The sequence below is a fragment of the Apteryx rowi genome, unplaced genomic scaffold (genome assembly GCF_003343035.1).
Source record: "Apteryx rowi isolate R43461 unplaced genomic scaffold, aptRow1 scaffold_1, whole genome shotgun sequence".
In the NCBI taxonomy this organism is placed as follows: domain Eukaryota; kingdom Metazoa; phylum Chordata; class Aves; order Apterygiformes; family Apterygidae; genus Apteryx; species Apteryx rowi.
Window position 1 is genome coordinate 7,551,865 of NW_020447196.1, and position 13,523 is coordinate 7,565,387.

A 13,523-nucleotide genomic window follows, 5' to 3' on the forward strand; every position below is an offset into this window, starting at 1 on the left:
TAGTGAAGATAAAGTCATTTGGATCAGAACTGAAGTCATAGTTCCTTCCGGAGTCCCAGAAGGATATAGAGGAATACTTCTTTGTATGAAGGTCCTGATTCATAGGATGAGGAAAGAAAGAAAGACATAGCTATGTGTTGATCATATGATGCCAGAGCAGAGAGAATTTTGGCAGTCTTAGTTGCATGCTTCTCTAGTCCTATATAATCTCTAAGAATCTGCCCCATRATCAATTTTTCAGATGATTCTTGTCTCCAGATAGTCACAAACAGTTTGTTCCCAGTATTCTGAATCTGAAATTCTGTTTTTGTGGTTGCTTTCATTTGTACGTATCAATCACATGGTAGTATTTCTGTTCCATGACTATATGAAAATAAATCTTTGGCTCAGGTTTTTGATATGTCCTCTTTTGGCTATAAGTTTAAGACCATTCTTAACAAGGCTTTTTCACAATTTTCCCAAATTTCAAATTATGAAGAAAAAAAAATTTAAAACAGTGGTGGGTTTTTTGTTTTGTATTCTTGAAAACGTGATTTCATTTTTCCAGCAGCTATGTTCGTGATATGTGCCATTTTCTGGCCGGTGGATAATGCCTAGCTGGAAACCAGGCAGATGAGTTGAAGTAGACCAGCAGAGATTTCTGCCAAACRGCAGGCGGCTGTGTGAAATGCCCCAGAACTACGGACCAGAATGTATTCTCTGTTTTCCAGTTGTRGGAAGTGTAGACAAGTTCTAATCATGAGCTACATTGTTCTAGGTCAGAAAATTAAATTCATTGTGGTAATACATACTCATAGGAACTTATATTAGTATAATTTATATCATTCTGTTAACACAAAAGATTTAGACTTTAGAACGCTAGGGACCAGTGCTCCTCAAACTCTGTTAATTCAGGTGTGTCTGTGTTAGATGTCTCTTTGAGGGACACATTTGATATTTGGGAAAATGAGATTCAGATCCAGTTCAGAATCCATTTTTTTCTGGCACTGGTCATTTCCCCCTCTCCCCCTCCCCCCARTCGGTACCTTTGTCTTTGTTTAGTTGCTGAATCTGCAGCACTTAATGTTTCTTCATGAATACAGATAAGCAGTTGCCTGTGGAGCTGATGTCAATACGGCTTTCTCATGAATCAGCCTATAGAGTACTGCTGGGCATCTGATCCAACTATACCCTCTCCCTGGGGCCCAAATGGTTTCTGCAGCCATATGCTTGCTCCACAGTGGCCTGAGGGGGCAATATTTCAGAGTCTGCTCTCACAACCTGGATTATAGTGGCTGGCATTATTGGCTTCCCTCTACCAAACAAAGCAAGCAGATCATCAAAGCTGCAAGATTATACCAACTGTCTTCTGTTTTCATAACAGAGAGTTATAAATGAAAGATTTTCTCCTGTACACAGTAAGGGCTGCTTTATTACTCACTTTTATTTTCATAATATCTACCTGAGCATAACCTGAAACTTCCACTGAAGTCAACAAGCATTACAGTATTTTTTTTTCTCTGCTTGGAAATATATTATACAGTGATCATCCAATTTTACTGTCTTTGCCTGGGGACCTCACAGAATGAATGCTGATGAAATAGTCAATTGATTAGAGACAAGCAGTCTTTCAAAAAATCCTGAACAAAAGAACAGCTATTTCCCACATCTCTCACAAATATCAATTAATATTCCATAGTGAAGGTGATATCTAAAGGGAGAATAAAAAAATTACATGAAAAGAAAACATAACTCTTTAAGGCAAACACAAAATGTGTTTTACCCTTCTACTGTTGCCAGTGATGTTCCAGACTCTATTCTAATCCTAACAAACAGTCACCCAGGGGAATTTATAAAGGAATACCTACAGGCTCTCTAATGGCACCATTTTATAAGTTGTAGCAAGAAAGAACTGCCAACCTTAAAACTGAAAAGACAGTGTCCTCCTTGTTACATTTGCATGAACTAAACCTGAGCAGTAGGTAACATCAGCAAGGACAATTGCTGAAGAGTTACCTGTATCACTAGATCTGCGTATATATTTCCTGTGTTGAACGTTTTTTGTTTCCAAGAGATCATATTAAAAAGGCAGTATCAGAGTTCTGAAACAATTAGTTTATGCACAAAAAATTATAAAATATGCAGCTTATTATGTTTCACAGCCATGCTTCCTACAATCCTCATTATACAGTTGTAAAATGCCGAAGGCTGCCAGTTTGCTCCATTGTCTGTATGCTGGACGGAAGGCAGTTTTCTCCTATGCATAGCAAGCACCTTGCAAAGTTCTACAGTAATACATTCACATACAATATATTTTTTCCATTTGCCACACATGACAGAAAGTCCTTAAAATGACACATGAACAAATTAGAAACAGTGTTGTGTTACATGTTGTAGGATATTCAATGGTTCAAAGACTTTGACTCATACACATGTTGCATGATATTAACATTTTTGAAACATTTCATTCATTTTCTAAACTGTCTGCTCTAAAAATTGTATTAGGATATTTGTAACATTTGGAAGAAGCAACTCAGATTCTTCTCCTACTTATATGGAGCTAAACCTGACTTTGTGTCCCAGAGGTATGTGCGTGGAAAGTTTAAAGTTTCCTGGTGGAAACTATTTCTTGCATCTTCCTGCATGGTAGTTCATAATTTGTCTTAGTGATAATTTCCTACTGTTGACTAAACAGCTGCTCTTTGATTCTTTGAAACCCCTTCCAAAAATCAGATTTTTCAGATGCTAAAGCATTTTTTTAAGACTTACTAGTTCTTTTGGGCAGCATCTGTTATTTCCTGTAGGTCTGTAGAGTCAGAGGGTTCCCAAATCTCTGGTTTTTGGTGCATTTCAGTGATATGAAATACTACTACTATACTACACTACTGCTTTGTAAAACAAGTAATGCTTTATTACTAAGATCTTTTAGATTAATTTTAAAATGAGTGAATATGAAATATATCAATTGCAGAGTGATTCTTTCAGAAAGTGTAAATGAATGTAAATGAAAACAGAACTCTTGCAAGGTTTGTACTTGTCTGGTATGTCGGTGTGCCAGGCTACTTGTTTGAAGTTCCTGGCAGGTTGGTATTATAGGCTGGTATGGCCTATTTTGAGTACATACACATAAGAGGGTAGTCATATGATCCAAATTTAGGCATTTAAATTGGCTGGGTGATTTACTTTGGATTCCTATCTAGTCAACCAAGAAAGATCTCATGAGGGAGCAATTCAAAGCAAAAACCTAGACTGTCTTCTTCCACTGAACAGAGCAGAAGCCTCGTGCAGCTAGTTATCTAATTTAGCCAGCTGAGCCTAAAACTGAATTGTGTGAATAACCCTCTTTTCCTCCTTCCTCACCTTAATCATCATAAACAAGATCATGACAGCATCACAGTATTTCACTACTTAGAGTCAGATAAATTACAGCTGGGAAAGACAAATTACCCTATTAGTTAATCTTCCTGTCTTTCTAGGATTTTCCCTTAGAATACATTATGTAGCATCCTGCACAGTAGAGTGAACTCTTCAGTGAGGAGGATTCTGTTATTTCCCTTGGGGAGCTATTCCTCATATGTTTTCTCATTGTAAGGAGGCTTTTGCTGTTGTTTTTAACTGCTTGCAAAAGATTAATTGAAGCCTTATATCTATCAGTGTGTTTATGTGGTCCTCATCACCCACATATCTGTATCACATCTGTAAAGTACAATTTTTCTTCTCTTTTTCTTCTCATTCCTCCCTCTCTAGTAGTGGCTGTATACACCATTCTACTATAGGTATAGTAGAATATATCCTTGCTTCCTCTTTCTCTAGCAAGTCAAGCATAGGTTGCTCATCTTTCCTTTTGTGAACCATTCTGACCCATATCTCTATCCCTCACCACCACTTAGGGTGTTGTCTTGCTTCCACTAAGCTTCTGTCACTGTAAGGTGTCCAGTGGACAATTAAAAAGCAAATACCTTTCTATTTTCTCACATACTATCCTTTAAGTGTGGGAAGATCTTCCAAAAACTCCGCACAAGGCCTCAGTCATCTGTTCTGAAAGCAATTTCAAAGCAATCCTTAAAACTCTTCTTTTCCGTGGTACCTACAATACCACTTGACAATAGCTAGGCCAGGCTGTGGCACCACTGTGTGCTGACAGCATTGCTTCTCATGATGATTAACACCCTCTCTTCATTTCCATGTCTTTCTTCAGGTGTCTGTCTGCATTTCTCTCTTTTGTGGTACTTGGCTCATAGACTCTTTGGGGAGAAGATTTTCATGCATTGTGAGATCTAATCCATGTATTGGGCTTTTAGAGCTTTGGAAATATAGTAACTATTAAGAAGAATATGTTCAAGTACACATGTAGAAGGTAGGAGTGAAATAAGATACAATCTGCAAAACACCCTAAGCAATCATACAACATACACATGTGTGTGAGTGCACAGTCTGTTTCAAATACTTGTGCATCTGAATGCACAAATATATATCTACATATGCAGCAAGCTATGCAGTTTAAAATACCAGTCATAATATTCTACCTGTATTTTAAAGGTTTCTGTATTTATTACGTTCTGAAGTGTGTCACAGATTTCTATTCCATATACCTATTGTGTATTTGGCTACTGAAATCTCTAGCTGATAATTTTTGTGTTTAGAGATGGTCTCATGTAGAATAATATAGGACAATGAAGCTTAAAACTATGTTTTTACCTTTTAAAATTTCAGCAACAATGAAAAACAAATAAGAATAAGTTTCTTCAGCTTTGAGGCAGTGATAATTTACATGTCAAGAAGTTATACAGGTTTTTATGAGATTATTGCAGTTTTATTCAATAAAAAATAGTTACCATGACAACAACTGTCATGCTACCTGTGAGATTATAGCAAAGAAGGACAGTGAAGAAAAGGCTTCATTTTGGAAAGAATGCTTATCTGACCTGCTGAATACAAACAATGCTTTGCTTTGACCACTACTGACTGCACAGCAGCTATCAGCCAAACTCAAAATCTAGCTAGAGATTTTGAAGCATGGTGATCCTCTTAGAAAAACAAAACAGTCGGTAAATAATGGTAGGTCTTTTTAATGCAAATGCACCCTTAATACCCTTTCAGATTGGTAATCAGATGTCCTAAATGAAATGGAGTTTTCAGTCTGTCAAGATTTGGGAAGAGTAGGGGAGAAAGAATGGGTGAGACTAAAAAAGGGCATCAGAAAAGCAAAGAAAACAGAAGTCTTGAGGAAAATGAGCAAACATAGTCCCACTAGGTTGCATTATGGTCACATTTTTTATTTTTACCAGCCATTGCAATCTTTCAGAAAAGAGGTGGCTTCATTGAATATGGATTCATGGAAATTTCAGGCACTGCCTATGTGTCATGTCCTCTAGAACATGCAAGTTTTATTTTTTGCAGTACGCACGTTTCACTGCCACACCAAAAAATCTCTGCTTTCCTACTCCCTGTGGCAGCATATGCATTCTTCTTTCTGACTAATGTGCAGAATCTGTACCCTGACTTGCACATAAAAACACAGCCAAAACAACAGAAGAACACTAGCTGAGCACACACATCTTATTTTTATGAAGGCTTTTAATCTTAGCTTGCCAGTAAACACAGGCTTTCTTACCTAGCCATGTAAAAATACTTTTATTGTTAATTGTGTCTCTGATTGTTAGGCTGTTGCAAAGAGAAACTATGAAACCTGACACTAACAGAGTAAAGCAATCAGCAATGGTTAATAGCTAAATCACATTAGAAGYGTTCATTAATTAAAATCTGTTGAATCTCTTTGCAGCCCATATTTAATCACAGGGTCATTAGCATTGCAGAAATGTACCTCAGAAAAAAATGCAGAAAGTTTTAAAATGGACTTAAAATTTGCCTCATCTATCTAAAAATGGTTTTGTATTACATAGGGCAATATTAGGTACATAAAGAAAAAACGAAACGGTGATTATGTTGTTGGGACAGATTATATAAAACTGCTATATTATTGTAATTAGGACAACAGTGACTTGGACTATAATAGTGGCTTTCTTGTAAAAATGGCACCATTTCAAATTTATAGTCTCTAGCTAAATGAGTTTGTTGTAGCATTGACAAAGAAACAAACACATGSCAAATGCAGTCAAAATTAAACACAAACAGAAACCTTGGCTGTTTATTTGCTGGATAGAACCCAGAACACTATTTTTCAAAGAGCATATACTTAATAAGTGCTCCTTCTTGGATTCAAAGTGCTTTTTCAATGCAAAGTTTTTACCTTTAAAACTTTAAGCACATTATGCATGTAAAAATATTTATATACATGTAGTTTTTAACTGTAGTGGCTGTAGTGGAGTAAAATCCTACTTAAACATTGATAATCCAAGCTCTAGTCCAAAGCACGGAGAGTTCTGCTGCGTTAGGGAGACTGCCTAAATAATAGCCACTGTGGCTCTGAGTTCCTTTTTTTGCAGGGCTCTTCACAGTCAGGAATTTATCAGTTCTTCAAACCTTTTGTTCATGATTAGCTGAAAAGAAACCAAAGATTTGGGTCCATCACTTGTGGGGGTGGGATAGGTTGCTAGGTTCTTCTGGATCCTTAGTTAGCAYCTTGCACTGGGGTCAGAGCAGCACTGAGGTAGCAACGTCTTCTGCAACTGCAGAGAGGAACAAGTTTGCTCCTTTAATTCTATATCATTGCCGGTATGAACATGTTAATGTGGCATATTTCACATCTACAGAAGACTGAACATGAGTAGCATAGCATAAAACAAAAAATTCAAATGACAGGTGATAAAATTTAAACTATATAGAAACTTAACTATATAATTTCAATAGTGGAAATCATTTCTTTAATCTCTGTTTCATGATTACTTACATCTGTTATAAACAATTTTCATCAATAAGATTGCTGGGAGTACATTACTAAATCTGAGCGACCTTCTCAGAACTATGTATGATGGTCTGAAATGAGTGTAGAGTGGCAGACTGGCAGTGTGAGAAATTGATTCTGGGAGCTGGGAGAGTATGCTATCCTTCCCTTCTCTTCATTTTTTTATTAGGTGAGATTATAGTTACACTTCAAGTGATCTCTAAGTTTCAGGTGATCTCTAAGGAAGAGAAAAAGAAGGATATGCTATTTTTTTGCCTCTTTTTGCATATACAAACAGTGACTGGGAATACTGAAAAACTTCCACTCCCCTGAGTGAGGTATTATCCATCCCCTCAGACACTCCAAAATCCTGCCAGCTCCATATCCTCCTTGATGCTGGAGGTGGCAAGGTATGAAAGCCTGAGATGGAAGCTATGTAGTGAGATGCAAATTATCTCTAAATATGCAAATATTCCTCCAAATAATTTGCATGTACTGTAATGCACAAAGCTGCCCAAAGCCATGGCAGCAATGTGCCTCCCCTACGCTCCCATATAGAGAAAGAATAAAAGCGAGTGCAACGTGAGGAAAGGACAAAGGGATCTCCTCCCCCTTCAGTTTACTGTCCCTGTCCTGAAGCAAGGTGTAATTTGGATTCAGCAGCACAAAGTGTGAGAAGAAAGAGGAGGCTATTTTTATTGGCACACCTAGAAAGGGGGAATATTTTGGTGGGTGCCGTAATTCTTTTCCTTTCTAAACATGTCTCTGCTCATGAGAAACATAATTCAGCCCTTAACCTCTCCTGCTTTCGCTTTCTCTCCCTCTATAGATATTGTCTTTGCTGTTAGCCTAATTAATGTATCATTATATTTTTAAATCATTAAAAAAAGTCTCTGCAGCAAGGTTAACCTACTGAATTTTATCTGATTTTGCTTATTACATAAACAGTATGTGCTAYGTTGCCCAAGAAGTAAAATGGGCAATTTTTTCAATTTTTTATTTTCCTTCAGACGACTATGGAATGTATAACTCTGGCTAGACCATGGACCCCTCAGTGGCAGAGACTCATTTCAGAGACAATAGCTGTTGCCCTGACTCTCTCACTCTGGCCACATCAAACCATTATTATGGCTGAAAGCCAAGGGAAGAAAAAAAGAATCCTTTTTATTATTGCTTTTCTATGCAATTGCTGTAACTTGGCAAGGTTCTTTCAAATGTGATTTTGCAAATCTTAAATGCAACATATTATATTGTATTATTAACCTTGTATTTCATATCCCTTTGATATGATTCATTTGCAAATGCTTGAAGTTTGTACAGATGTATCAGGTAGCTTTAAATGCATTCTACAAAGAAACATTAAATATACAGCTACTAAAATGGTTTTTCTTTACCCCGAAATTTGGTCTGCTGGCATATATCATCTTGAAGGAAAATGTTTTGTTTCGTAAAAGTAATGTTTTAAGTTATTACTGCTGATTTTTCCTCTTTTATTATTGTAATAAACCTCACAAATTTCTTTAGAGTTTCAAGGAAATTATTTATTGTTTCAAATTATTTATAAATAACAATTATGTAAATTTCTAGTAAGAGTTTAAATATTAATTATATATATTCTTTTTGTTTAGGCACCTTTGTTACTAAAGTAACAGCTACAGATGCAGATGATCCAGTTTATGGAAATAGTGCTAAGCTGGTTTATAGCATTCTGGAAGGACAACCTTACTTTTCTATTGAGCCACATACAGGTAGGTGACCCTGAATTATGAATCTCTGGGTTATATTTACACAAGTGACTGCACCTCTTACATATTTCATGTCGTATACTTAAACAGGGAGCATAAGTAGATATCTTTCAGCATAACTGAGTTGTAATGCACGTCTCATTTGTATCCCATCAGAATCTGGTCATGAAAAGACAAAGAAAAATCTGTATTACCAATAATACAAGTAATGGTGACACTAGTATTACAGAAACTGCTGAAGCAAAACTGAAGGTAGTGGAAGTGCTGTGTGATTTACAACTGATTAGGGATTGAAAGACTTGGCTGGATGGATTTAATGAACATAATACGATTTTCAACATGAGACTATAGTATATCCAGTTAAAGAATGTACAGCCTAACTTGGGAATTTTAGTGAATATATTGTGTGTTTTCATTAAAAATGGTTTTTCTTTCTTGATTGAAAAGATTTGGGGAAAGAAAGAAACTGATACTGAGTGGTGGTAGGAAGTTTTATTAGCATGCGTTTAAGATGTCTTTATTTCTCTGTGGCTTTAAAGCCTTGAGTGAATCATCTGAAAGAAGTGCCAATAAATCCATTCCCTCTTTGTTTGTTATATATATGTTGTACTTGCAGCAAATTCATTTAGTTATGTTTGATAATGGTTTTTTTAAATGATTTGATATTATTTTTATATTCTTTTACCTGTTACTAGAAGATGCTTTTAATCACTGAAACTTAAACAGTTGTGATCTCCTAAGGAGAAGAAAAGTATAACTCATTCTAAAATATACTAAAATCACCTGAATTTATGCTGCCATAAAGGAGTAAAGTGTGAGTAAAACATATCACACTCATGCAGATTAACAAAATTATGAAAGAAATGCTAGGAGAAATTATTGAAGGATGTTTCTGACAACAACAAAACTTAGTGTCCTAAGTTTTCTGACTAACATTAAACAGTTCTTTCAGACGTGGTGAGGTTGCATGCGAGGAATTATTTCATTTTCCCAGAAATGCCTTAATTTGCAGGGACCTTAGATAAAAAGTGTATATGGATAAGTGGGATCACTCCATTAAAGTATTTTCCGCTGGTTGAAGGAAAGCTGTCTGAGTATGAAAGCAGTCCCTGGAAAGTGATTCATTTTTTAATTTATGCTTCATATAAAAATCTGAGATCTACAAGAAATAACTCTAACAGCACAATGGAAGACACAGTAGCTTACTTCAAAAATAAGCATGTTAAGTGGGTTATCATTGAAGCCCCTTACTTCATGCTGGCTGATTTCTTACAGATCATATCTGTGAATAGATTCCTGACCATCATATACAGTTTGGTTTTTCTTTATATTACAAATGATAGTGTGCAGTAATGAGTTGAGTTAACTGTATTGGTTCTGCAGTGTTTGCAACATCTAATATGGACTCATCCTCAGACACAAGAATCTTACAAAAAGAAAACAGTTCACTGTTGCTGAGGAAGAAATACTCTAAGAGTAATGGAATAAAATGCAATAAACAAATTCTTAGTTTGAATATCAGGAAAAAATAACCAGGAGTGATACCTTTAAGACTGTAAAATCATTTTTTAAGGAAAGCAGTGGAGTTACAATAACTGAGAATACTTGAATTTAGATTGAGTAAACCACTAGAAAATATGCCATATAAAATACATCATTAATCAAAGGATAGGTTAGATGTAGGCTCTTTCTGTCACCGTTTTCTTGGTTTCTACAAGRGAAGTTCATGAAGTACATACTTACAGTCCTTTAGCTGTTGTCATAAGCTTTCACATAGGAGCTGAGAAGTGTATCCTCCACCAGGAGAGAAGATTTTTACTTCCTTCACACAAAATAGCCTTAAAGAAAATATTCCAAACCTAAAAAACTGTTTAATTTGACTCAGGTTTGTTATTTGTATTGCGTTAAAATCTTATGCTTAATCCAGTGAAATAACCATTCATCACCTAGGAAAGTGATTTCCATTATCATGATAGCCGGAGAAAACTCCAAAGGTTTTTGGTGAACCTGAAAATCGTGATTTTTCTTCTGTTTCACTAGCATTAAATTCCCCCTCCTACCTTCATTTCTAGTTATCAATATTCCTTTGAGTAGCAGTTCAGTTAGCAGGAAAATGACATGTTAGTTTCTAAAGAGAATTTAATCATAAAGAATTCAACTATGGCTTTGCCACAGTTCCTGAGTATGTGGCTTCATATTCCGGAGCTGCTTCTGAATGAATAAGTGGTTTCTGATTCCCCCTTTTTCTAGAACTATGTAGGACATAGATTACATTCTTCTCTAAAGCAATATAGCTGAATGGGTTTGTGTACTGGGGCCATCCTCTCTTTCTGTGCCATCTATATGTAATGGCCCTCATCTGTAGTGTAACTACAGTACTACTTGTATGGCTACACACAGAATAGTTTAAGCCTATTCTCAGTTTAGAGTATGCAGTTATTTCTATGATATCAGATGGTTCTATTCATTATTTATAATACTTGATATTTTCACATTTGCTGAATTTGTTCTTGTCTTTGTTCTTCATTCACTTAGAGAAACTTATTAGCCATCTTAAATGTCAAATCATATAGAGCCCCCCAGCATAGATTTGTTGTCTAGAATATGTAAACTAGAAACATACATAAAATCTAATAATTAAGCAAACCAGATACAAGTATTCCTGTAGAAACTGCAGCCATATATTGTACAGGGTGAAAAAGATTGTTGTGGATCTTCTGAAGAGAAGTGTTGATTTCAGAAAAATGTGAAGAAGTATGCAGCAGATTTTCTTGGTAATACAAGAATTTTGGAACAAAGGTATGATAATGCTTATTACATACCACAGAGAGTATTTTGGGTTGTTACATGCAGCCTCAAAAAGTCAATAATAATATATTAAGATAGCTACAATTTTCCAGTAGCTTGTGGCATTGCATATTTCACCTTTTAGAGGTAGTGATACATAAAATATGCACACTAGTTTAGCAGCTTTATAATTTGGWTAGTATGGTTGTTAACACAAACAGATAGAATGGAAGATGCATTTTAACAACAGAAAATGTCCAAAGCAAACAGAAACAATGTCGATGTTTGATTTTATATATATATATATTTATCCAATCTTAGCAATGTGAGTCATCRTGCCTAATACTTTTTTCCTACTAACTAGAAAAACACATTATTTGCACATTTGTATTTAGTACTTAGGAACCTTGGTGAAAGTTTTAATGTGGGGAAGAGGTTCAAATACTATGGTGACAGTCTGCAAGCTAAATCAGAAGAGCTACATAGGATAGTGTCTTGTCAAAAACAAAAGAAAAATGAAGGTGATCCTCCAAATAGGGTAGTGCTTTTTCTCTATAATTACATTGTCATGCGCCCTTGCTAAATGGAAAATCTTTTCAATATGTTTGAGACTGAATTGATGCTGAAGACAAATATTACATCTAAAATTGTGTTTTTCCGCAAATGGTATCACTGTTTTAAGGAATAGAATATGTTAAAGCGATCGCCTTAAAAATGTTTAGATTTTCCTTCAATCATGGGAGAGTATCAAAGGTTTAAGTTCAGCTCTTTAGAGCTAAATGACTGGCCTTTTATTAACTTTGTTTTTTTAAAAATTAAGGGCAGATTTAGATCTGAGCAGCTACCAGCAGCAGTTTTCAGCAAATTTTTCTGCTATCTTGATATTAACCAGGTTTAGTCCTTCTTTGAACCACATTCTTAGTTGCAACTAAGACGTTACTCTCAACCTCCTTGGTGAAACAATTCTGTAATGCTAGGTGCACAAAAGTAAGTACTGGTAARTGACCTATAAAACAATAATTTTCCATTACCTTAGATGAAAAATGCGTATATGTAGAGTACTTCTGTAGTTCCAGTTTGCAAATTCTGTTGTATGAGTTATAGGTACATGAAAGAAGGTAATTCAGAATTTATTTTTCATTCAGTGCTATGAATATGGCTTGGAGTAAATGTTTTTTTTGATGGCTTGTTCTGGATATAATTATTTTTCCCTTTCCATAGGTGAATTTTAATAGGATCACTGGTTCATTGATAGAGAGTAAAAATAAATAATACATTATAAAAATGCAGATTCAGATTTTCCATGGGAGATTCAACATATAATGAGATGACATCAGATTAGTAATGTAACTCACAGTGAACTAAAATATATTCCATAAATCATTATTGTTACATCTGACTGACTGATGTCAGATTTGCTGACCAGTCATGTGTGTATTATTTATAAAGGTATATAAGTTGTATGTATTCTCTCACAATCCAAATACTGACAATCAAAATGCTGGGGGAAGGGATTTCTTAAGGCTGCTAAAAGAAGCTAAAGTACAGTTCTCACTTTTAAGATTTTTCAACGATATTAAATCACGACTGTCAGCTTTAAAATAAGATTATCATAATGGAACATAATGCGAAATGACACTGTGTTCTACAATATAGGAATGGCAGAAAAAATACATTTTCAGCTGTGTCTGACTTATTTACATTTCATATGAACTTACTTAAATAATATCGTTCCTACACATAGCTGAAATACAGTTACATGGGCAAGACAAATTAAGCCAAACATCTTACTCTACTGGAAAACTCATTCTATTATTAAAACATAAACCCTTACCATATGTGTATAAAAATGGATTTTTAAAGCTGCCATCTTGGATAAGGTCACTGGGTACAATGGCCAAAGTTTGATTCAATAAATCTGAGATGAAAATAGAAGAGTCAGAAGATCTAGAAAACTTAGCACTCTTCTAACAGAATGTGGATATTTCATTGGAGAGTGAAAATTTGATTTTTTTTCTATACCTATGCAAAAATATTTCTCAGCATTAATTTCCAGGTGAAATTGCATGTGCTTTATTCAACAAAGCTCTAAATGGTTTGGTGGTTGGCCCCCTCTGGACCACACTGTTGCATCTGAGATACCTTGTGGTTYTGAAATCAGAACATAA

At 35.3% G+C, this 13,523-nt stretch overlaps 1 protein-coding gene across 3 annotated transcripts in view; it reads left to right on the top strand.

The window, feature by feature from the left end:
* The window catches only part of CDH8 (cadherin 8), a 154,132-nt gene that overhangs the window by 62,684 nt on the left and 77,925 nt on the right, over positions 1-13,523 (top strand). For 2 of the 3 annotated variants that reach the window (XM_026058933.1, XM_026058923.1), the window contains exon 4: positions 8,452-8,571. The exons of the other annotated variant lie outside the window; for it this stretch is intronic. In XM_026058933.1, the coding sequence (XP_025914718.1) occupies positions 8,452-8,571 (120 nt within the window). The remainder of the gene's footprint in view (positions 1-8,451; positions 8,572-13,523) is intronic. 3 annotated transcript variants of the gene reach the window in all.